At 33.4% G+C, this 25,661-nt stretch overlaps 1 protein-coding gene across 2 annotated transcripts in view; it reads left to right on the forward strand.

Moving 5' to 3' along the window:
* LOC106717643 overlaps positions 1–25,661 on the forward strand; it is a 43,110-nt gene that overhangs the window by 6,556 nt on the left and 10,893 nt on the right. For both annotated transcript variants that reach the window (XM_014511541.2, XM_014511542.2), the window contains exon 2: positions 3,545–3,758. In XM_014511541.2, coding sequence (XP_014367027.2) covers positions 3,639–3,758 — 120 coding nt within the window. In that variant the 5' untranslated portion in view covers positions 3,545–3,638. The remainder of the gene's footprint in view (positions 1–3,544; positions 3,759–25,661) is intronic.

A 25,661-nucleotide genomic window follows, 5' to 3' on the forward strand; every position in this document is an offset into this window, starting at 1 on the left:
TTATTATAATGAAAAACTTATCGAGTACGTGTTAATTTTTCTATAGAAACTAAGACATTTAAAAAGTAATAATTTTATGTTATCTCTCATGTTTGAAACAGTCAATCGTGTGTCAATTGTTAGTAGTTAGTAGAAGTAGTATATTGTTTCTCACGGTGCGGTGCGTACATTGTGTTTATGCGTCATCGGTGATTAGAAGATAGAGCAAGGTTCACCTTCTGCTCTTGTTATGTACTCCACTACGTGCTAACGATCTAAACTGCCTGTCATTGCTACGTACTGCTGAAACATTAAGGGCGTTGTTTTGAAATGTGTTCCAAGGAAATAGGATTTTAAGGTCATTTATACTATAAATATATAGGTTAATATATATTTCTTTTTTCTTAGATATAATACAATACAATTTTTTTAAGTTACTTTAGACAATTTGTTATTAAATTAATATAATAATAATTAGTATCACTGAAATATTTTTAATTACTACTAGCTTTTGTGAATCCGTCTCGTTAAATATTCTCTTTGTACTTTTTGTATCGTTGAATTATTGTAGTTTAAACATGTATAAAATAACAGGTTGTATAAAATCACTGTTCACAAGAATTAATTTCATCGAACTACTTCGTGATAGCGATCGTCAATTAATTTCGACATTGCTTCAACTTTTTGTTCAGTACGAGAATAATAGATGTACGTTGTGGAGGAAACATTGAAAATAATACAGTCATTCATCCGTGCTATCAACCGGGCAGCCTGCGCCTGCGCAGCCCTGAACTAAGGTCATCCCTCATGCCGTGAGAAATCACATCTTATTCATAAATTCATTTACAAAATTTTTTATCAATAAATATTAAATCATAGTTTAATTTATAAAGCATCTGATTCGTTTTGGTACCCCGAAAAATAAAGAAATCAGTAACAGTGGAAATATCTTGATCAAATTGGCGGATATACTTTTTCTTTGGAATAAGCCTGGAAACTGAATTGTAATAAAAATATTGCAAAAAAAGTTCACTCACATTGGAGGCAATTTGATACACAACAAGCGTAAAAAATAAAATTATGACAGTTATACCGATTCAATTCTTTGATAAGTGTGGTGCATTGAATATTACCGCGTGTCTCTTGAAAAATATTCATGCTAAAACATCTTGTCGTCTCTTTCGTCCTCGCTGAAAAATATGAGATGACAATATTTTATATCGATGTACCAGCAGTACAAATTAATATAAAAGCAACATACATTTGAGTAATAACCATTTTATGTATAGGTCGATGACCTCTGTAGAATATTTTGTAATATTTATATTTCAATGTACTGTTAAAAGACAAGTTGACACGTTTATCTCGATGAGTTTTTTGAACAAGAATAAAAAAAAATAAAGAAATAGTGGCTGGCTTGTTAGAACTTATTATTCATATAAATACGAGCGATACAACTATTGCACGTGCATTTTGAACTGATTTGATTAAATTAACGGTTAAAGTGTATTATAATTCTAATGTATTTTAAAGTTCTTCTTACTGGTTCTGCTACTGCAAGAATATATTGCTATCCCTTTAATTTTGTTAGAAAAAAAAACAGTAATAATAATGCTAATATTTTACAGTAGAAATAAAAAGCTGCAAGGAGAATGTAAGTAAAAATTTACATTGATACATCTATATCGTTTATAGAGTTTTTATACCATTCGAATATTTCGAGTACGTTTAACATCATAACATATAGCATGAGACGTAGCCGAAATATTTTAACGGCTACATTTATAATTAGACATAATTTCATGTGGCCACACAAACCGCATTTCTCCTCGTTGACCGGGGTAGAAGATTTGTGGCGACTGGTTTGGTGGACCGAGGAAAGTATGTCGCAATGAATATCACCACATATTTCCGTAAAGCACTAACGTCATGCTGTGCATCCCACCTCACATTTTTTATCTGTCGTAACTTTTGTTTTGAAAAAAAAAAATGTCAATATATATATTTTTTCTATATATATATATGTACAACTGCGTGAGTATATGTGAGTGAACAGACGTCAAATAAATTCCGTCTTTTCTTATATATTTGTGGCGTTCTAAAAGAATCTATGAATTTAATTAAAATTCGACTCTGACACATTTTGCCTCCCTGTCTGTATTCCACTAGAACTACAAAGAAGTTTAAAAAGTAAATAAAATGTTACGCACACATAAATTACATAGGCTATATAGGTTGGTTTAGGTTTGTATAAAATTTTATGATAACGTGTCATTGACAACAAAACAAAATAGTTAAACAGAACTACACTAACATCACGGCATGGCAGATAAAACACAGCGCTTAATTGCGTGCTTTAATGTAGGCACATTGAGTCAATAGACTGGCGCATATTTGTGCACAGTGTTTACATAATATGCTCGGCGCATCCACTGACCGTGTAACTATGGTTGTCAACTCTCTCTGTCAAATCTGGCAGAGAAAGGAGGCGACCAGTGACTATCAATTCCTTAAAACTTTCAATAAACGTTTCCGAACAATGGCTATGAAAAAAATGACGATCAGCGACTTGATGAATCATAGCTCCAGTGTGCGTTATGCAAACCCGAATGAGTGGCAACCCTATGTGTAAGTTCGTGTGTTTGTGATCCCACGATACCTCCATTCACGACACGGCTTTAAATAAGTATAATTAAGCGGCAATCGTGCTTTGAGTAATTAACATAACGTTTGCTTTGAATGATTGAAATACAGTGTATCGTAGATTCCTAGAATACTAATCTAATGCGGTGGCTTGGTTTATCAACAAAAGATAATTTCTAATACTTTTGCTAAGCTAATTCAATTCATTTTAGGAACATCTATGTTCCGTAACCATCGTGTAGAGGGCATTATAAAAATTATAATACAAAAACATACAAACTAGAAAATAAAAGCCTTGTTATAAATGTTGAATCACTTACCGTGCGTTTTTGAGACCAAAATCTCGGTTTAAAGCAAATTATTATCTCTGTTGTAAAAGATAATGACAGGGATGACGATATATGTTTTATACAGTGATTTTGGTCTCAGAAAGCCACGGCCAATCTTTTAATAAATTGGTATAAAAAGTTTAAATTACAAATCTATATTTTTATAAAACACTAGATGTCGCCCGCGACTTCGTCCGCGCGGATTTAAAAATAAACGTAATAAGTAGCCCATGTGTTTTTCCAGAATATGTTCTACATTTGTGACAATTTCATCAAGATCCATTGAGTTGTTCCAGAGATACCTTCAAACAAACATCCATCCATCCATCCATCTAAACATTCGCATTTATAATATTAGTAAGATATATGTTTTAAATGAGAACATCGTTATTAAATTAATAATTAAATCTTTTTACAATAATACTATAGCAGGTTTGATAAAGATGTCACGATTATCGAAAAATGCGTATAAGTGTTAATAATTCAGAAGTGAAATAAAAACATGTTAACTGATTTAAATGGTTCTAAAGTCCGAAAACTTGATAAAACTTGTATCAACAGTAAAATTTAAAAAATAATCTAATTTGTTCCAGAGAATGCAATACAAGTGATGTGGCTATGGACTAGCGTCTTGCAAGTGTAGAGACATTGTGGTGATGAGAGAGTTGCAGCGGTTGTGAAGGCAAGATGCATACGATGGACACCATGGGCACGATGTACGGTCATAAGAAGTACCGGCCGCCGATATCGCCTACCAGCTTCTATCATCACGACTACTACTCCCGCCATGCCACATTACGCCCTCAAGTAAGTTATTTCATTTAATCTATCAATACTAAACTAGTGCTGTATGATGACACCCTAAGTCTCCACTGTCATATCAAAAAAAAAAAACATAATCATCCCTTTCGTTCTCTTTAAAAAAAGAAAAAACAGTATGTACATACATGTGTAAGCAGTATGGCAGTTTTAATCCACTGTTTCAAACTGATTATCTCGGATGATTGTACATCTGTAAGAAATGTTGTGATACAACATAAAAAGTTTTATTTCCCAACATTTTAGAAGACAATAATGAAAAGAGAAAAGAGTGAAAATCATCACCCTACGTAGGGTCATAGTATGTACTACTCTTCCATAAATCTCTACCAGCCATCATATCGGAATTCATTCCCTTCTTACGCATATATCCTTTTTTACATAATCTATCAATATTTTTTTCGATCTATTATTTTATTTTTAAGCACGTATGTCTTTTTAAAATAATACACATCTAAAAACACCGTACGCTAAGACTGAATTATAGTACTTTAATTATAGGAACATTCAATGGTAAAGTAACTATTATAATTGATGCTGAACCGGATTATATAATTTGATGATATTCAAAATGCTCGGTAGCAGCGGACTAGGGTCTGTGGGTTCCGTTAGCCGCCGCCGCGCTGTCCGCTCTGCTCAACGGTACACGACAATGCTCGTTAAAATTTAATAAACGCCTTATCTATTATTTAATTTAAGAAAAAGACTTGCTGTCGCCCGCAATTCTGTCCGCTCGGGATTAAAAAAAAACTTAATTAGAAGCCTATTTGTTTTATCAAACTATGTTCTATAATATCCATGTTCTGGACCTTCTAACAAACATCCATCCATCCAAACTTTCGTATAATATTAGTAAGATATCAACGCTCGGTAACAATACACTCGTCTCTCCATTAAACGAACATTCCTTAAGTTACCTTTTATACGTACAGTTTATTTTAATTGCTATTGTTAATACTTTACAATTTATCAAAATAAACAACTTAAACATAGTATTAATACGTTGATATACGTATAACTCTTGTTATTAAGATGATAACCACTAATATATGAGCTAACTTCACGGGTATTAAACTCTACATCTGTGATGGTATTCGTACTCTTTTTGTTATTCCATTCCCCGGATACAGATCTTCTAATGAGCCGTTTTTATAAACATACTTAAACTGTTAATATAATTTATATTAATAATCCCCATGTACTGACGTGCGATTAAAGACCCGGTAGTCATGCCGGCTCGTGCTATTTTTTATTGTGCGATTTATTTTATGCATATACTTATTTAATTTGAATTTGAAAGATCGCACCGATGACGTGATAGAACGATAATTGGTACAATTTTGTAAGCGAGCTATCGGTGATCTTCCCCACCACGCCCCCCTAGCCTCCCTCCCCTGCGGCCCCTTGTGTCGTTCACCGACCGCCGACCGTTAGGCTTTCCAACTTAAGATCACGGTGTACCGATATTTTATAGCCTATATTTATATGTATTTTTTTAACTTTTCCTCCTTCTTCATATAAATAAACCATGATAGTAGCCTGGGTATCGATCTTTTAATCTTTAACTTTTTGCGTCTTTTTTAATTTTTATAAATGGTAATGTATTGCATAGTATTAAACTCACATAAATAAAAAGCATTAAAGCATTTAATGAGCATTAAATGCTATGTATAACGACTATCTAAAGGAATCTAAACTCTTTGTCTAACTTTGTGCATAACCTATGTTAATTACCTAATTCTATTAGCAACTAAAGATGTTATTTTCAAAGGCAAACTTCAATAACACGAGGACTTAACATGACATACTTAAGCTACAAATAAAGCACAGGTTTAAATGCATATTTATATAAACACAAGGTTGCACTTAATTATTAGTACATATATGTATGTATACAACAGTAATTAGGTAAACTACGCGATAACAATGTTTTGTTATCCTTATTAATATTGTTTACAATGTCGTTGTTGCAAAATAGATGTTATTACATGAAACAAAGACTGTCAACATAAAAATAGCTTTGCGTATCCCGAGTTATTAATGATGTTCATTTGTCATACATGAATCGGTTTAAGGAATGAAAAGGAGGGAATGATTTCGGTCGGAATAAAAAGTCCTGTTGTTATCTCAACAATTTAACAAGCTTCTGTTTTAACTAAAATATATTGCAATGCGGATGTCATATAATTATAATACGTAATAGTATATATATTTTACATTAGCTTATTAACACAACAACAACATAACTCACGCCCGTAACCTAGATGGGTAGGCAGACACCACCATATTAAAATACAGTCGAACCTGGATAAGCGAAAAACATATAAGCGAGAGTCATTTGCTCTTTGCTCGATACCGACGGAAAACTTCCATAAGCGAGAAACTCGGATTAGAGAGAAAAATATGTAATTAATAGTTTCAATAGCTTTTAAATGACAGCAAGCTTGATACATAACAAGGAATAAAATAAAACTCTAGTGTAACCTTAACGAACACCATGTCGATGTGTCTTGACCGATTGAATATATTTCATTGAAGGGCGATTACTTGCAAGAAATCAACGATCTGTTGCCCCAGTAATCTATATGACGTCACACAATCTGAGGAATGATTACGCATCATTTCTCCCGTCGCCTCATTCACTAGCTAACGGCACGACTTACGACTGACTTGGAAGATGGAAATTATGGTAATGTAGATATGAAATGTTCTTAATGGCCGTCCTCGTCCGGCTCAATGTTGTAATGTTTTCAATTACTACTTAGAAAACTCTAGAGGAAAATAATACAGGTCACAGCGATGTATCGTTACTTCTAAGACTAGGTTCCTTTTATTTGTTGTCTATTACTAGGTTTACAAAGGAATAAAAATAACAAAGACGTTTCTTTTCCCTTCGTATTCAAATTAACAATAAATTTTATGAGCACACAAATGTGTTTACCGCTGTCTAATATAAAACATTTGTAACCTCTAATGCACAGCTCATTAAAAAAAACTGTTTCCATTGCTACACGATTTAACTTAAAATAGGTAACAAAACGAAACATCTCATAATACGTAAAAAATATAAAAATATCCCGTTAACGTAAATGCAGTAGGTAGAGCGAATCGAGAATTGTTTACGAGTGTAATGATGTAACTGTGTGCGCACGAGCGAAGCCGGGAGGCACGCGAAGTTCATCTGCATGGTATCTAAAAACCCAGGAAGCTCGTCCGTGATGCATTTAATGAATGTTAAATCTTCCGCGTTTTAATTACTTCGTCTTGCGAATGTGCGGTAGGCGTACGCGCCGGACCGTGCGGACACGAGCCAATGAAGATCACCCACCGCTATTGTATATAAATTATTCCATTAGAACCGTGACCAATAATTGTAATACATTATTTTAATTCTATAATTTAAAACGAAACGAAAAATCTTTACTGACTCCTAAAATTCTTCCTGAATTTTATTTTCAAAATTATTTTAAAAATGTTTTTTTATTTATTAATGATAGGAAGCCATCATATTACAAGAAAAAATTACAATCCAATAAAAAATATAGCTAAGTACGCCTTATCATAGAATACACTTAAAGGCTAGTTAGCTAGACTAGCTTTTTATGCCATATTCTAAATATTTCACCTGTAGCCGTTATCTAGGCGCTTGGGGCCAAAAGTCAGATAACTGTTTCGTTAACAAAGCGGAAATTCGTGTCAACTTTACATTCTCCTAATTAAATATGCTTATTTGCAGAGTTAAAGACATTTAAATATTTTTTAACCTGTTTCTCAAAGCATCTAGAGTTATGATGGTTCCAAAAGAAATGCTTATACTAAAATGCAAAACAAATAAGTTACAACTAAGTAATTTAGTAAGGGGTTATACTGAAAAGCTAGTAAAATCTCTAGGGAAAGAGGTCCTAGTTATAATAATTCATATCACCTATGATCATTCTATTTGTTAAATGCAATTGTTAGAGATAATTTTCTACACCTTACTTAATTACAAATTTTGGTCAATCTCAATTGTGGTCAAGGTCAAAATCACTTGTGAAGTTATGTCACGACGATGTAGGCGCTAAAACAGTTTTTTATTTAACTTATCTCCTTTCCTCAGATGGGCGTTGATAAATTTTGGTGTGGGCATTAGTCGTATTAAGTATTTTATTGTTATCCTATAATTTTTATAATCCTTTATCACGAAACATATTTGGAATATTTACTAAAAAAAAATCGTATACAGTTTCCACGGCCTTGTTACCTTTCATGTAGATTGAGTATAAATAATAAATATCAAATTAGCCGCTTCGGATTGCCTAGGGGATAGTAAATAAAATAAATGAAGATAGGTGCGAACTGCGCATGCGTGCGCTGAGCGTCTTAAAAATTTATCGCTCATCAAATTGTTTTCGTCTTTCCTCTCAACGTCTTGAATGGTGTTCCATTCAGTGCAAATCAATTTGAGTAACTTGGGAATCGCATCATTTGCCTAAATTTTAAATGACTTGTAAAATTAGACTAAAAGAGAGAATAATTATAATATAAGTAAAACGATAACTTTGTACCCCTTTAAAAGGAAATTGTGCCAATGGACGAACATGAATTTCTACATAAGTAAAATTAATATGGAGAAGAAGTGCATAAAGCTGTTATTAATCGAAAATAAAAAAAACCTTTGACTATGAATTATTATGGTCTAAATTTGAACATAGAGCGATAATCCTATGACTTTGAAATATAATTATTTCCTTAAACGAGCCTGAATGTAGCAGTAGCTATTAAGTTAGGAATAATATAGGAGCAGATACTTACCACTGACTCAAATCTAATCACAGCACTATATACCATAGTTGTAGTATATAACTATGTATGTATTATTTTTGTTGTGGTGTACAAAGAAAATAAATTATGTATCTTATTTTACTTGATTTATGGCACACCAATCAGGCGTCCATTCTCATAATGAAATGAATTAATTCATCTCGAAGAAAACAAGAAACGAATTCATTGCTAGACCCAACGTCGAGGATTGCGCACGTCCTCACCTTTCGAATTAACTTATTTGAAAATTGTAATGTTATTAACATTCAATCATAAAACATTTATAACAAAAAATAAACGAAAAAGTTCTTTCTTCTCTTAATATCGGAACTTGAAAAACATAGACATAGTAAAATAAAAAGTTTGTTCTACTTTTATTCTAAGAATATTAATATCACCTTTTTATCTTGTATTTAATAACATCAAGACGTTGGTAATGTGTTTAATAATGGAAGACTTGTGCTGTGAATTGCTTGTTTTATTTGTTTGCAGTATATTCACTTGCCATAATTAAATATTGTAGGCCTTTGCATAATTTGCTAACCAGTTTCGACTCGAAGATTCTTCGTTTTATTGTAGTAGAACGACCATTAACATGTCTGCAAATTCCATCTATGTGGGAATTCAAAAGAGTTTTACCTTTGTTATATTCGGTAATAATTTATGCCAATATTCTGGAACTGTTAGCTGCTTGTTTGAAGGATAACTATGTATTTAGTCATTTTAAATGTTAAAATAATTTGAGGTATTAAGATAAATAAACGAATCGCATATATTCGTAACTATAATGGTAGACAAAGAACTAAAAGTATCTATCATGAGTAGCTTGCAGGTTTTGTTCAGCGTAGACACAACTCTATTTATAGAAAGAGTCGTTGTAGTGTGTGCAATGTTTTGTTGTCGTAATGCGGTGTTACGTGCGGTTCGCCTTGCACTTGACGCGTCTTCAGTGCAACAGCCGGCGCGGCCGTCGGCCGTGAGCGACCGGCTTCGCGATTGCAACGCCCCCTACAACTCGATTAACCGGACTTCTTACCTATTTATCTATGGAATGCTAAGTTTATTAATACTATTAATACTCTCGTATAGACATAATCTGTATGTATTAAGTTGTATTTGTATTGCGTTTATATAAAACTAGCTGTGCCCGCGACATCGTCCGCGTGAAATTCTGTCTTCGGATAGATTTTTTTTTAGGCTAATTATTTTACTTAACCGACGTGCTATGATTTGATGTATGGATATAGAAGAACATAGAGAGAGGTGTGCCAGGACCGCGCCAAATGTCTGGTCCTGGGTCTCTGCCTACCCTTCTGGGTTACTGGCATGAATTTTGTTGTTGTTGTGGTATTTTACTTAAACTTATAAAAAATTACAACAAAACTTATTAAACTTACAAAATATTCACATAAAATCGTATATTCCCATACAAACTTTCATCCCCTATTCCCTTTTGTAATATTGCAGCCTTGAGGGTAAAACTTTTACAAACTTCAAATGTCAATTTATTTATATCAAATCAGCAGCCTAAAAAATAAGTTTCAAAATTCTAACTGTAAAAATGACGACACTTACATTAAATTTTCCATCCCCACTTTCAACCCCTTACAACGCTTTTCCCGCGTTATAATGTAGCCTATGTCCTTACTCAGGCTCTAGACTAAATATTGGTAAGGGTAACAGCAAAACATATTAAACAAAACATTCACCAAAACCTCACATATTGCTAAACAAAATTTCATCCCCTATTGTTATTTAGCACCCTTGGGGGTAAAATTTTTACAAAAATTAATTTAATATTTTCATATCAAATTAGCAGCCTTAAACATAAGTTTCAAGTTTCTAACTGTAAAAATGACGATAATTCCATACAAACTTTCACCCCCACTTTCAACCCCTTACAAACCCTTTTTCGCGTTAAAATGTGCCCTATGTCCTTCCTCAGGCTCTAGACTAAATATTGGTAAGGGTAACAGCAAAACATATTAAACAAAACATTCACCAAAACCTCACATATTACTAAACAAAATTTTATCCCCTATTGTTATTTAGCACCCTTATGGGTAAAATTTTTACAAAAATGTAATTTCATATTTATTGATATCAAATTAGCAGCCTTGAAAATAAGTTTCAAGCTTCTATCTGAAAAAATAACGATAAATCCAAACAAAATTTCACCCCCACTTTCAACCCCTTACAACCCCTTTTTCGCGTTAAAATGTAGACTACGTCTTTCCTCAGGCTCTAGACTAAATATTGGTAAGGGTTACAGCAAAGCATATTAAACAAAACATTCACCAAAACCGAATATATTGCCAAACAAAATTTCATCCCCTATTGTTATATAGCACCCTTGGGGATAAAATTTTTCCAAAAATTTAATTTCATATTTATCTTTATCAAATTAGCCTTGAAAATAAGTTTCAATCTTCTACCTGTAAAAACGACGATAATTCCATACAAACTTTCACCCCCACTTTCAACCCCTTACAACCCCTTTTTCGCGTTAAAATGTAGCCTATGTCCATCCTCAGGCTCTAGACTATCTGTGTACAAAATTTCATTTAAATCGGTTCAGTAGTTTTTGCGTGAAAGCGAGACAGACAGACAGAGTTACTTTCGCATTTATAATATTAGTAAGGACTAGCTTTTGCCGGTGTCTTCGACCGCGCGGAATTTTTTTAGCAAAGCGTTTTTTTCTACAATTATATATTTTATTTATAACTTTAAGTCTGGTCTATACTCTGTTTTGGAAAAAGACAATCTTTTTCTAGAACACTTTGGGGTGATCGAAAATTGCAAAATACTTATCGCGTTGGGAGAATGCGGAGAGTAAATGTTCATCAGTGGAGTAAAAAATTGGTTAATTCAAATAAAATCTTTTGACATAACGCTCCGATTTAATATTATTCTTTTCTTGTTCTTCGCTTCTGGTTCCGGTTCGCTTCCGAGGTTGTGTGCTACAGGCGTATTGCTTATCATCTCATTGTCTTCGACTTTGTGCCTCCAATGTGAATATGTAAAGACCTGATGACTCACACAACTCATATACGCGTGTATTCTTTTACACTTCGTTAGTGTCGGCCCAATGTTTATTTATTCAAATTTACAAACAAGGTTCCTTGTTTATGATTCAGTTTATAAATCTCCATAACTTTACATTAATTTATTTGAGGTAATTTGTTACTTTAATGAATTCTAGATTATTTCTGTGCTACATTTATCACTTGATGTACATTAATTTTGCTACAGATTTCGTAATACTTATGTAAATTGTGAATTTTTAGGTTTTTGTTTTTAAATTGGAATGTTGTGTTTTAGTTTGTTACCTTTTTCATTATACAGAGATGAAATGTTACACATTTTAAATACTTCTCTTATATTCGATATTCAGATTGTAAAAATTTTAGAAAGGTAATAAATTAAAATTGTATTTGCTTTTTTTTCTCTGTGTATCGTCAGAAACTTCTTAAAATAATTACGATGGACAAGTTTCACTTGATTCTTTTATTGTATTGATAATAAATAAGACTCTAATAAGCATAATTTAACGTGTACTGGCCGCTGACAATGCAACAAGGAAAGTAATTCGGCTGAGTGGGTCAGTGGGTCCAATGCCTTTCTCCTCGACCTTGTTGAGGACAAAAAACAACTACATCTACAGCCTAAGCTTGTTTTATAAACAATAAATAAAATAAACTATTAGGTCCTTACATATGAAATTGGCGTTTTGTATGGGAGGAACAAAAAGTCGAATATTTTTTAATATAATATATTTAATTAATCAAAGTATGAACCATTATTTTCTATGCACTTTTGCCATCTCATAGGTAGTTCATTGATCCCTTTACTAAAAAAACCAGTCGGACGGGAATCAATAAAATCTTTGAAGGCGATTTGGACTGCCCCATCGGAGTTGAATTTTTTCCCGTGCAAGAAGTTATCCAAATTTCGAAAAAAATGGTAATCTGTTGGAGCAAGGTCCGAGGAGTACGGAGGATGTCTTAGACTTTCCAATTGAAGCTCTTCTAATTTAGTAGCCGTCTGTTGCGCAGTGTGTGGTCTAGCGTTGTCGTGAAGCAGCAGTGGCGTGGAGCGATTGACCAGCCTAGGTTGTTTAGCCGCTAGCTTTTCCATCATGGTTTGCAATTGCTGACAATAGACATCAGCCGTAATAGTCTGGCCAGATTTGAGAAAACTGTAATGAACAATACCGGCACTAGTCCACCAAACGCTTACAAGTAACTTTTTTGGGGTTAATTTTCGCTTGGGGCAGGATTTGGCTGGCTGACCAGGATCCAACCATTGCGCTGAGCGCTTCCGATTATCGTAAAGAACCCATTTTTCATCACAGGTAATGATTCGGTTTAAAATACCTTCATTATTGTGCCGGTTTAGAAATGTAACGCAACAGTCGACGCGCGTTTGCCGGTTTGCTTCAGTCAATTCGTGAGGTACCCACCTTTCAAGCTTTTTAATCTTCCCAATTTGCTTCAAGTGAATTAAAACAGTTTTATCACTAACATCGCAGCCTGCAGCTAACTCGGACGTGGTTTGCGATGGATCCGCTTCCACAATAGCCTTCAACTCTTCATTATCAACTTGAGTCTCAGGCCGTCCACGGGGCTTGTTCTGCAGATCGAAATTTCCAGAACGAAAACGTTGGAACCAAAAACGAACTGTGTTTTCTTTTGCAACACGACCGCCATACACATCATTCACCCTTCGAGTCCTTTCTGCAGCACTAGTGCCACGGCAGAACTCGTACTCGTAAATAATGCGATATTTTAAGTTTTCCATTTTGTAAAATGAGTGACGCAAACAGAAAAAAACAGAAGAAAAAAAAACAAATGAATGACGGTCATCGAACCACAAATACATGAGTCTATAGTTGTACAAATTTGAATTTGGAATTCCTTACCAAAGAGGAGAAATTCGTGATTAAAGTGGCCAGTACGAAAAACGCCAATTTCATATGTAAGGACCTAATATTATTTTCATCAAGTTCCATTGAGCCGTTACGGAGAAACCTTCCAACATCCATCTAAAATTTCGCATTTATAATATTAGTAAGATAAGCTTACTGGAAAAGGTAGGAGTTACAAATTTTAATATAACGTGATCCTCTCTTGTTTTTACGACTATCTTTGCTAAAGAATAAAAAATAGTAAAATAAATAGTAGTAAAATAATAGTACATAAAATATAATATTATTATCCAGCATGTATATATGTGGATACGTATATGTGTAGAAACGACCTTAGTTTCTTAATTAAATGAAATATTCTTGCAGTCATGTTACTCCATTGCAGACACGGATTTACTGTTTTTGTTGCATTTTTATGATTTGTTGTTATCTGGCTACAGATCTTGATGAACGTGAGAGTTTGTTCAATTTTATATCGTATCGCGTGTATGTGTACCTCAGGGTTAACGTACGGATATAATTAAGTTAAAAAGATATAATAATGTGTACGTTTTTCCGTTTCATCTTGGGTTTTCACTGACGAGAAACCTGTGCAATAACATCTTGTTATCTTTATATTTTTAAAGGATACACTGCCACAATTGATTTATATTTTTTATAGTTAAAAGAAGAAGAAACTAACGATATGAAAATTGGACTATGTCGCACTGGTTTTCGTGCAAACTTCAGAAATTGACTACATAGGTACATTAATTAAGGAAGGAAATTAAAAGTAAAGCCAAGCTAAGTTTTTCTTTGTTTAAGTTTAATTGTTTTCTGTATACAGAACAAAACATACGTGGTGATATGTAGCGGCCAGAGTTTACCAAGTCCGGGGCATTTGACCCAGCCGGGTTCAATGCTCGTGTGCGCGCTGCTGCCTGAACCTGGCTAATTAAAATCTCAGCCAAATTGTGATAATCAAAAATATTATATAGATAAAAAAGGGCCAAAAGATTTCCCCATATACCCTTTATCAGCGTTGTTCGTTCGTTTAATGGTTCACAGGACTGTGATATTTTTTCGCTAATAGAGGTTTCTCGATTCATCCAGTTCTATCTTATCAAGGTTCGACTGTATGTCTTAAAACAGGAACGTCATGCACATAATAAATGTAATTATCATAATATAAAATGGAGAATGATTATGCTTCGTTTGAAAAAAATAAACATCTCCTAACATCTCTATTTTTTATAACTTCCATCCATCACCTAAAAGTGTTTAGAGTAATGGATGGAAGAGCACGATTAATGTATTACTGAGACTTTCGAGATTAAATATGTCACACAATATCCGATATTTGTTTTTCATTACTTTTATGTTGTTAGTACACAATAGAAACTTTGTAATCAGTTAGAATATTGTTCATATAACATTCACGACAGTAACCGAGATGGGTAGAGATGGCGCGGTAGACAACCGTTCGTGACAACGTGAAAATAAAATAGAGAATTAACGATTAATCTAACGAAGTGATTCTTAATTATAATCAGTATATGTCCCTTCATGGTTCAAATTAATGTTTATAGATGCTATAATACATTTATCCGACGTTCTTGCTATTAAGGAAATCACCGTGACAACGTGATCAACCTTAACATATCTGCGAAGAAATTCTAGGATATGTATGAAGTCAGAGATTTGTTAATAAAATATTTTATTACAATAATTTTAATGCCTTTACATTAACCTACAATTTTATATTGTTTTGATCGATCAATATGGTAACTTGAATGATATAATTAATCTGTTATTGTATATAAATAACTGGTCGTAAATCTTATCTGAGTATTACGCCTTTGGAAGACTATTGTACAAACTTCATGAACAATGCAAATGATTAGGCGCTATAAAACCGCGTCTGCTGTAGCCTGCAGTTATACACGTGCACTTATGGGCTCCTAGTACTCGCTCTTTAAAGAAATAGCAAAAATATACTTGATAACTTTAACAACTTGATTACAATTCATCTAATAATTATTCTGTACTAATTAATAAATCTATATCTTATTTATTACTTTCTTACCAATATTATAAATGCAAATGTTTGGATGGATGGATGGATGTTTGTTTGAAGGTATCTCAAGAACCGCTCAACAGATCCCGATGAAATTTGGCATTAGTATAGATCATAGACTGGATGAACACATAGATTTAAATAAAGTTTTTTTTTTAAATTCCGCGCGGACGGAGTCGCGCACGACAGCTAGTAAGTTATAAAGTTTAAAGTTTCAAACATATTTTAAATTCTTTTTCATTTGTTTCGCTTGATAAAATTGGCAACGAAATGTGAGAGCGATGGCGGGGAATTTATTGAAGTCGATTTTTTTCCACGGTAATTTTGAAAAGCTTGATTCTTGTAACAAAAAATTACATCAATAAATTGGACTACCAATTTACGAGTCTCAGAATCTTCGATACGCATTAATATACACAAAGAAAGCTACCACATTAATGACTAATTTAATTTGGGCAATATTTCATACTTTCACACAAACATTGGCCTCGGCTGCGATTCCCGAACACTCATTTATCACGGTCATAAAGAAGGATTAAAAATGATGGATCGCAAATCCACGAACACCGAACAACTCTTTCTATAATAAGACGTAAATGAAATTCCCCTGCACAATAACCTGTAAATTCTCATTACGTTCTTTCGAAACACGTTCACTGATTCATAATATTAATTTTAGAGCAAGAGCCCGTGAACCCCAGACCTTCGTTATTTTATAAAAGCTGAAAGTTTGTCAGCGCATGCTCCCAACACAGGTAAGAACGATGGACTATTATGAAGTTTGGGTTACCGTGGCTTTGGCAGGTAAACGGTACTAAAGGTGTGTAAAATACCGATCTAAATTCGTCAAATTATAAAGTGTGATTTTTTGGTATTACCTTCAGAATATTATTAAAAATCACGTTATTGATTGCCAGACACTTAACATCGTGGCAACCCCTTGCCAGACACCCCTAATGTTCATGAAATTATAATTCTACTTATGTTATAGTATAAAAGCTGATTTTTATATATAATACTTAGGTAATAATTAGATGATGTTTCCTCATCAGCCAGACATTTTTGATAGTTCCAACCCCTTGCCAGACAATGATGTAGGGTCGCTGAAGGAGCGAGCGCGAGACAGTATATGTATGGTGGGTGCGAGTGAGATGGCGAGATAGGTCTATCGCGATCCCTCAATAACAGATTATAAAAAAAAACCAAATAAATAATACTCAAAAATTTAATTAAAAATATATTAATAACATTACAAGTTATTATAGAGCAAGAGCCCGTGAACCCCAGACCTTTATTATTAGTAGTAGTAAAAGTAGTATCCATTTCAATGGAATTCTCTGCATATATTCTCTCCAATGAATCAGTATATAATTCATGTAAATGAATCAATAAATGACAGCGGCCATTGTTGATAATATCTTCTTCTATGATGCTACAAATTTCATTGAAAGATTCTTGGTGGTACTCTCGATAATGATGCCAATCACTTTTAACAGATATTTTCGCCAATGAAGATATTTTATTATTAAACTGAATCCTACAGTCAGTGTGATAGTATATTTTCGGACTTGCAATACTTTCCAATCTACTTAACAACTCATTATACTCTTTTTGATTTTCAATGCTAGACATTATACGAGACTGAAATTGGTTTTTATCACCTTCATGGAGTGGAAGCATTTTTGATCTCACTTGTCTCTTTTTTTTATTACAAAATAAACAAATTTTTTTACTTATACTGTTCAGTTTCTTGATTATGGCTCTCCCTCAGCGGATTGGGCCAGTGTCGAGTGATACTTATACTGATTAAAATGACTAATGACTTATGACTGATGAAAAAATATTTTACCCTAGAACCTAAAAATTCTAAAAAGACTGTTGAAACAGAGCAAGAAAAAGAGCCATCTAAAGACGTAAATATATCAACAGACGATTCAATACCAGGTTCATCGCATTTGTCTGAGTTAACTGTATCACACCCACCTTCAGCTTCTCAATCAACAGAACTTCAACCTTCCCAGGCAGCTGTGGACATTCGCGGACTTGAAGAAGTGAGTGAAAATGCTAATGCAACCACAGAAGTAAATAGTTCGATTCAAGTGATACCAGTGTTGATATAAGTAAAAAAAATTGTTTATTTTGCAATAAAAAAAAGAGACAAGTGAGATCAAAAATGCTTCCACTCCATGAAGGTGATAAAAACCAATTTCAGTCTCGTATAATGTCTAGCATTGAAAATCAAAAAGAGTATAATGAGTTGTTAAGTAGATTGGAAAGTATTGCAAGTCCGAAAATATACTATCACACTGACTGTAGGATTCAGTTTAATAATAAAATATCTTCATTGGCGAAAATATCTGTTAAAAGTGATTGGCATCATTATCGAGAGTACCACCAAGAATCTTTCAATGAAATTTGTAGCATCATAGAAGAAGATATTATCAACAATGGCCGCTGTCATTTATTGATTCATTTACATGAATTATATACTGATTCATTGGAGAGAATATATGCAGAGAATTCCATTGAAATGGATACTACTTTTACTACTACTAATAATAAAGGTCTGGGGTTCACGGGCTCTTGCTCTATAATAACTTGTAATGTTATTAATATATTTTTAATTAAATTTTTGAGTATTATTTATTTGGTTTTTTTTTATAATCTGTTATTGAGGGATCGCGATAGACCTATCTCGCCATCTCACTCGCACCCACCATACATATACTGTCTCGCGCTCGCTCCTTCAGCGACCCTACATCATTGTCTGGCAAGGGGTTGGAACTATCAAAAATGTCTGGCTGATGAGGAAACATCATCTAATTATTACCTAAGTATTATATATAAAAATCAGCTTTTATACTATAACATAAGTAGAATTATAATTTCATGAACATTAGGGGTGTCTGGCAAGGGGTTGCCACGATGTTAAGTGTCTGGCAATCAATAACGTGATTTTTAATAATATTCTGAAGGTAATACCAAAAAATCACACTTTATAATTTGACGAATTTAGATCGGTATTTTACACACCTTTAGTACCGTTTACCTGCCAAAGCCACGGTGACCCAAACTTCATAATAGTCCATCGTTCTTACCTGTGTTGGGAGCATGCGCTGACAAACTTTCAGCTTTTATAAAATAACGAAGGTCTGGGGTTCACGGGCTCTTAGACTATTTAGGTGTGTATAATTGTAACTTATGACCAGTATTATGACCATGACATATAATAAAAAAATCACCATAGTGAAAACTAAAAAAAAAAATTGTTATAAAAAGTCTGGTCAAAGAATTTCGTCGATTAGAACTAAATAAAGAAATTTCAACAATTTTAAAATTATCCTCATTATTGGCTAATGTTAAATGTATGCTTAAAATTGACTTAAAAAAAAATTAATCCAGAAGACATACGAATGGTTCTTTTATAAATAACCGTTCTTCAGGATAGTCTTTGGTCTTTAGGATAGTCTTCGGGTCTTTCGTAAGTACTTCGACCACTGATATCATCACACGAGTGTTGATTTAACTTTTGCAAACTACATGAAAAAGATTAACTTTTTATGCTTTCTTTACGAAGGTCCAAAATACATGCACTATGCTCGGTCGAGTGGGAGGATGTGAGGTCAATGACCGATCCTTGACCCACACAAGATCGGGCAAGGCCCTACCACTGCTCTCGAAAAAGATCATTTTTAGACGACACGGAATTTACTTTATTGAAGAAAAATACTACACAATGACAAACATAATATTATTTTTATAACAATCCTTTTCTATTTTATTCCTTAATTATAAAACAAAAAATAATACAATTGACTAAATATGCGTGCTAAAGAAATATACTTTAAAAGACTATGTGTAAATTGATTTCAAGCTATCAGTGATGACAAAATCTAGTGTGCAAAAACCTTACCCAAGTTGCATTCTAGAAATTGTTAGTGAGTCAGACAGTCGTTAGGAGAAAGTGGTTGAATGGCGTCGGACTGAACTAATATTATCTCAACCGGATAAAAGACAGGAGTACAATGGAATGCATTTTAACATTCAGCAAGAGAAATGTTTGCTTCATTTGTAATAGGCACTTGAATCCGTATTTGTATACTTAAAGATTATTTTCACAGTTCCTGATGAAATTGATAATTAAAAGCTTGTGATTACGTCTTTAATCAGACTCATGTTTTTATTTATGCTCGTTAATTGAATAGGTGATAACTTCAGGTGTTTATAGTTGATTACTTATGTTAATTACATAACGAGCGCTTTACCTTACAACGCTACTTGACATTAGCTTATATGCTGATAAGTATACTTGTCAATGCGTCAAGTATTTAAAACATTTTCAGACGCCCTTTGTTTGCAATATTGCGTCTTATTATATCGCAATACGTAGGAATCTATTTCAATTTATTTATTTACTAGCTGTGCCCGCGACTTCGTCCGCGTGAAATTCTGTCTTCGGATAGATTTTTTTTTAGGCTAATTATTTTACTTAACCGACGTGCTATGATTTGATGTATGGATATAGAAGAACATAGAGAGAGGTGTGCCAGGACCGCGCCAAATGTCTGGTCCTGGGTCTCTGCCTACCCTTCTGGGTTACTGGCATGAATTTTGTTGTTGTTGTGGTATTTTACTTAAACTTATAAAAAATTACAACAAAACTTATTAAACTTACAAAATATTCACATAAAATCGTATATTCCCATACAAACTTTCATCCCCTATTCCCTTTTGTAATATTGCAGCCTTGAGGGTAAAACTTTTACAAACTTCAAATGTCAATTTATTTATATCAAATCAGCAGCCTAAAAAATAAGTTTCAAAATTCTAACTGTAAAAATGACGACACTTACATTAAATTTTCCATCCCCACTTTCAACCCCTTACAACGCTTTTCCCGCGTTATAATGTAGCCTATGTCCTTACTCAGGCTCTAGACTAAATATTGGTAAGGGTAACAGCAAAACATATTAAACAAAACATTCACCAAAACCTCACATATTGCTAAACAAAATTTCATCCCCTATTGTTATTTAGCACCCTTGGGGGTAAAATTTTTACAAAAATTAATTTAATATTTTCATATCAAATTAGCAGCCTTAAACATAAGTTTCAAGTTTCTAACTGTAAAAATGACGATAATTCCATACAAACTTTCACCCCCACTTTCAACCCCTTACAAACCCTTTTTCGCGTTAAAATGTGCCCTATGTCCTTCCTCAGGCTCTAGACTAAATATTGGTAAGGGTAACAGCAAAACATATTAAACAAAACATTCACCAAAACCTCACATATTACTAAACAAAATTTTATCCCCTATTGTTATTTAGCACCCTTATGGGTAAAATTTTTACAAAAATGTAATTTCATATTTATTGATATCAAATTAGCAGCCTTGAAAATAAGTTTCAAGCTTCTATCTGAAAAAATAACGATAAATCCAAACAAAATTTCACCCCCACTTTCAACCCCTTACAACCCCTTTTTCGCGTTAAAATGTAGACTACGTCTTTCCTCAGGCTCTAGACTAAATATTGGTAAGGGTTACAGCAAAGCATATTAAACAAAACATTCACCAAAACCGAATATATTGCCAAACAAAATTTCATCCCCTATTGTTATATAGCACCCTTGGGGATAAAATTTTTCCAAAAATTTAATTTCATATTTATCTTTATCAAATTAGCCTTGAAAATAAGTTTCAATCTTCTACCTGTAAAAACGACGATAATTCCATACAAACTTTCACCCCCACTTTCAACCCCTTACAACCCCTTTTTCGCGTTAAAATGTAGCCTATGTCCATCCTCAGGCTCTAGACTATCTGTGTACAAAATTTCATTTAAATCGGTTCAGTAGTTTTTGCGTGAAAGCGAGACAGACAGACAGAGTTACTTTCGCATTTATAATATTAGTAAGGATTTGACCCTAAATTCTGCACAGTTAATAATTTTCTTTTTATTTCGGTGACAATTTCTATTAAGAATTCAAGGAAGTGTTCTTGTGTTTGATTGTTTTTGTTTTGGTTTTAAAATATAAAACAAAGGAAAATAAATGTTTATGGCCTCTTAATACAAATGGTCATTATGTCTGGTTCAAAGTTTGTATCGCTGCATTATCATCGCATTTATATACGAGAAGATATATAAATGCGATGCGACTAATTACTATTGTATTAGCAGCTCGATGCTTCTAAAGTATATGCTAGAAAGCCTTCTTTTCTACAATTTATAATTATTTATTTTTTCAACATTGAAAGCGTTCAACCGGAGCACAGATAATATAGGAATCGTTAAGACTATAATCCGCGCGGCAACGGCCATATCTCCGGCGTTGGACCGAGGCGGGCGTGACGCGGCGTGACGCGCTCACCGTTACACGACATACTGCCTCTGACTATACTAAAGGTATAAAGCTACCGTATTAATATGCTGCTTGCATAGAACCTTAACGTATCATGGGCCCTTTGTTGTAGAAAGTTACAATCTTATGTTTTTACGTAGCAATACGCTATCATTTTAGCTTACCTTTGTTTCAACAGCGATATTTGATGGTTAAAGATTCGTTGTGGTAAGAATAGAACAACACAGTGTAAATCTTCTATAAGACGTATGACCTGAAGATAATACACTGTTTACATTGTGAATATAAGAACATATTTAAATACGTTTTTGCTTAATAAAACGAGATGCTACTCATTGTGCAATGCTTTAATAAGAAAGAAACAGTAGTATGTTTAAGTTACATTCCTTTTAGCATTCCATATTACCAAGTCGTATGACAAAAAGTAAAGTTAAAACTTACTGTAGATTTTACATTAAAGTATGATGAACCATGATGTTATGTCGGGAATTAAAATCTCAATGATGACATATACGAGTATGATACAGTTAGATTGCATTGTTGTACTGATAGGTTGTGGACTGCGTAGTCATTGGCAATCTGTTTCGATCGCGGAATGTGCTGCACGCTGTTGTACTGCGTATTACCATCAGTCATCAATTGCTATAATTTGTACTGGCAATGGACAACGTTAGTTCTGCATTCTTTATTTGATACAAATTCTTTGTTTACTGTTATTGCTTGTAATAAACGTTATTCTTGAATCTTATTTTATAGTCCGACGTTTACAAAGATTTTTTATTGGGCTTTCAAATCGGGACGAAACGAAGAAAATGAACGGGTATGCTTACGTTTATTTTGACCGCTACCCATCATGCAAATGCAGATGCGTTGCCTACCTTTAATCAACGCACAAAAAGAGGATATTTCCCCTTCCTATGCGTCCCGTTCTCTGCCAAATCCACTTCCCCTTTCCATCACTTTCTTATAAGATAAGGATAGGAAGAGAGCGTTAACTAAAATCAGACACGGCACGCACACTCTTCAGGCGAAACTTTACACCTGTTTTCAAACGTAAAACGTACTTTTTAAAACAAAGCAGCTACCCTGCTCCTCTCAGCTCCAAAGACTCCGCAGAAAGTTGTAGGGGTTGAAAGTACAAGCACAGTTTCTAAAGTTCAAAGCTTATAGAAAGTAATTCATTTTGTTCATAGATGTTTACTTTCTTCGTTACAAAATTCTCTTGTTTTTACTTATAACAACATTATTCAACAATGATTGATAAATTATTGTCCTTCAAGATCATTTTTTCAAAAGCACAAACGACATACGCATAATTATTAGCATCATTGGTTATCGTTTCCTGTAATTAATATTGTTTTGTTCATCATTCATGGAATAGTAATATTATCTGATTCCTTGTAAATCCTCGAATCTTATTCACACATAAAATCCGGTCACAAAAGATGTCCCACTGGAAAAAATAAATACAAAAGCTGAATAACCAAACATTATTCAAGATGTCGGGACTAAAATATGAATAGGCAGAAAGGACAATGATACGGTAACTCAATTAATCTTTATTCTCTATTAAATTGTATAGGTAATTTTTCTTTGTTTACCATAGTAATGTAGCTTTTTTGTTAATTTTCTACTAAAACTTATAAAAACAGAAAATTACTTTCTTGTTTAATTTTAAATACCAGCGCGAATCCTTTTAAAAATAACCTTGGTTTAGTTCAAAGCCTTACAAGCGTCTATAATAGTTTTTATAATATTTTAACTTCGTCATATTATAAAGTTGGTCATGGTTTTTAGTGAACATCAATTTGAAACATGTTATAAAGAGAAACGGTATCAACGAACTCATCAAAATTAAGTTTTTTGTTTCTTCGAGTACATAAAAATGGTGCGAAAAAATCAAACGCATATCTCTCCATTACCGGATACATTTTTGTATTGCTATCGGCCTGGGCGAGATTTCTACGGCATCCTTTTTTACAATGAGGGGGGACCTGAGACTGTAATGTCTTACCTTTCTGTGTAGCGCCCTGTGCGGTCGCCCAACCGCGCCCTAACGTAACGCCGGCCCTGGATCGAGAATATTAATTCGTGATAAATACATATTTATCAAATATTTTACATCATAGGCTCTATTAACCCGGATATGTTTTGTTGTTAAAATACTTTGTTAAAACGCGATCCTTCTTAGATCATGCGATGCTGCAAACACCTCGGGGCATCGCATGTCCTCGATTTAAACGTGACTCCATTGAAGTCAAAGTATTCATTTTTAATAATGCTATTACATAGATAAATATTATAACTAAATAATTATTTTTTGTAATTAATTATTATGATTTCTAAAATACTAATTTGTTTGAGAATGGGATATAAGTAATTAATACCAAAAACAAAACAAAGAACAGATGGCGTTTATTTTTCCGTGTGTTATCTTCAATAATGTTTTTCTTTGTGGTCTTTTATTTTCGACCCATTGATGTGTAAAGGTAGAGTTCATTGTTCTTTTAAAATAATTTACATTTTATCGACTGATAATAATTGTATTTGTTCACTGCGGGTAATATCCAGTTATTGTATTCAATATCTTTCGCAAATTTCCTTTTCAGTGTCTTATGTTGTTCTTTATTAAAAATTAGTATGCTTTAATATTAACATCCTCGAACCATTTAAAGTCAGCTATTAAACTAATCTTGTTGATTATTACCAATAAAAAATTGTAAAAATATAATAACAAAACCCATTCATGGTATTAAATAACATATAAATCTTGAAGAAAAAAACACTTCCTGTATATTATACCTAATCAAACAAATAGTTACACAGAAGGTTGTCGTATGTCGTATTTTATTTCTCACGAGTGTGAAACAACGAGGCAGTGCAGTAGAACAAAATAGTACTGCTATTAGTTGAACGCATACTAGCAAAACAGTATCCTTATGTCTTGGCGTAGTGCGTACAAACAATTGAAGTACTGCACTGTTTACTGCTCTGCCATACTGATATACCCTAGTGTGAAAGCATAAGTTAAGATGGATAGAACCCGCTGATGTTTCCAGCCAGTGATCTAGCTAATTGAGGACACGCTCGCGACAAGGAAAATGAGACAAAGCTACCGTGGCAGCGTGACAGACGCGATCATTGTTATGCCGTTTAAAAAAGCTTGCGTACTGTCATTTGATGTTAATAACTGCGCAATCATAATGATTATTATGTTGTTATGTGTATTGGTGTGGTCTGAGATGAAAATATGTAGTAATTAGGTTTCGTAAGCCGTTGGTTGAAAAATCGTAACTTAATTATTCTTTTCAAATATGACAGTATGCTTTATAGCACACTGAGTATAGTAATTTTTATTTTGTATGTAACAATTAGCGAATAACAATTAAGTATATTTGTTTAAAATTACAACATAACCACATTCGATTGAATAATATCCAATGTTACCCATGTCTAACAAATTAGTTGCCGCAATTAAATCAACTATTATCTAAGTTTACCCATGACCTGAACATTCTCACATCACGCTCATGAATCCTTGTTTTTCATTACTCGATGAATCTGATCTAATTGATGATAATTGAGAATTTACAAACAATTCAATAAGTTACTTTGTATACATTTTCGATCCCTGAATGTTAGCTAACCTTCAGGAATATTCAATCTTAGTAGCTATATATTAAATAATTATAAAAAAGTAACTCACATAATCACGAAACATACCTACACTATCCCCTGTACA

The sequence above is a fragment of the Papilio machaon genome, chromosome 2, assembly GCF_912999745.1.
Source record: "Papilio machaon chromosome 2, ilPapMach1.1, whole genome shotgun sequence".
Classification (NCBI taxonomy): Eukaryota; Metazoa; Arthropoda; class Insecta; order Lepidoptera; family Papilionidae; genus Papilio; species Papilio machaon.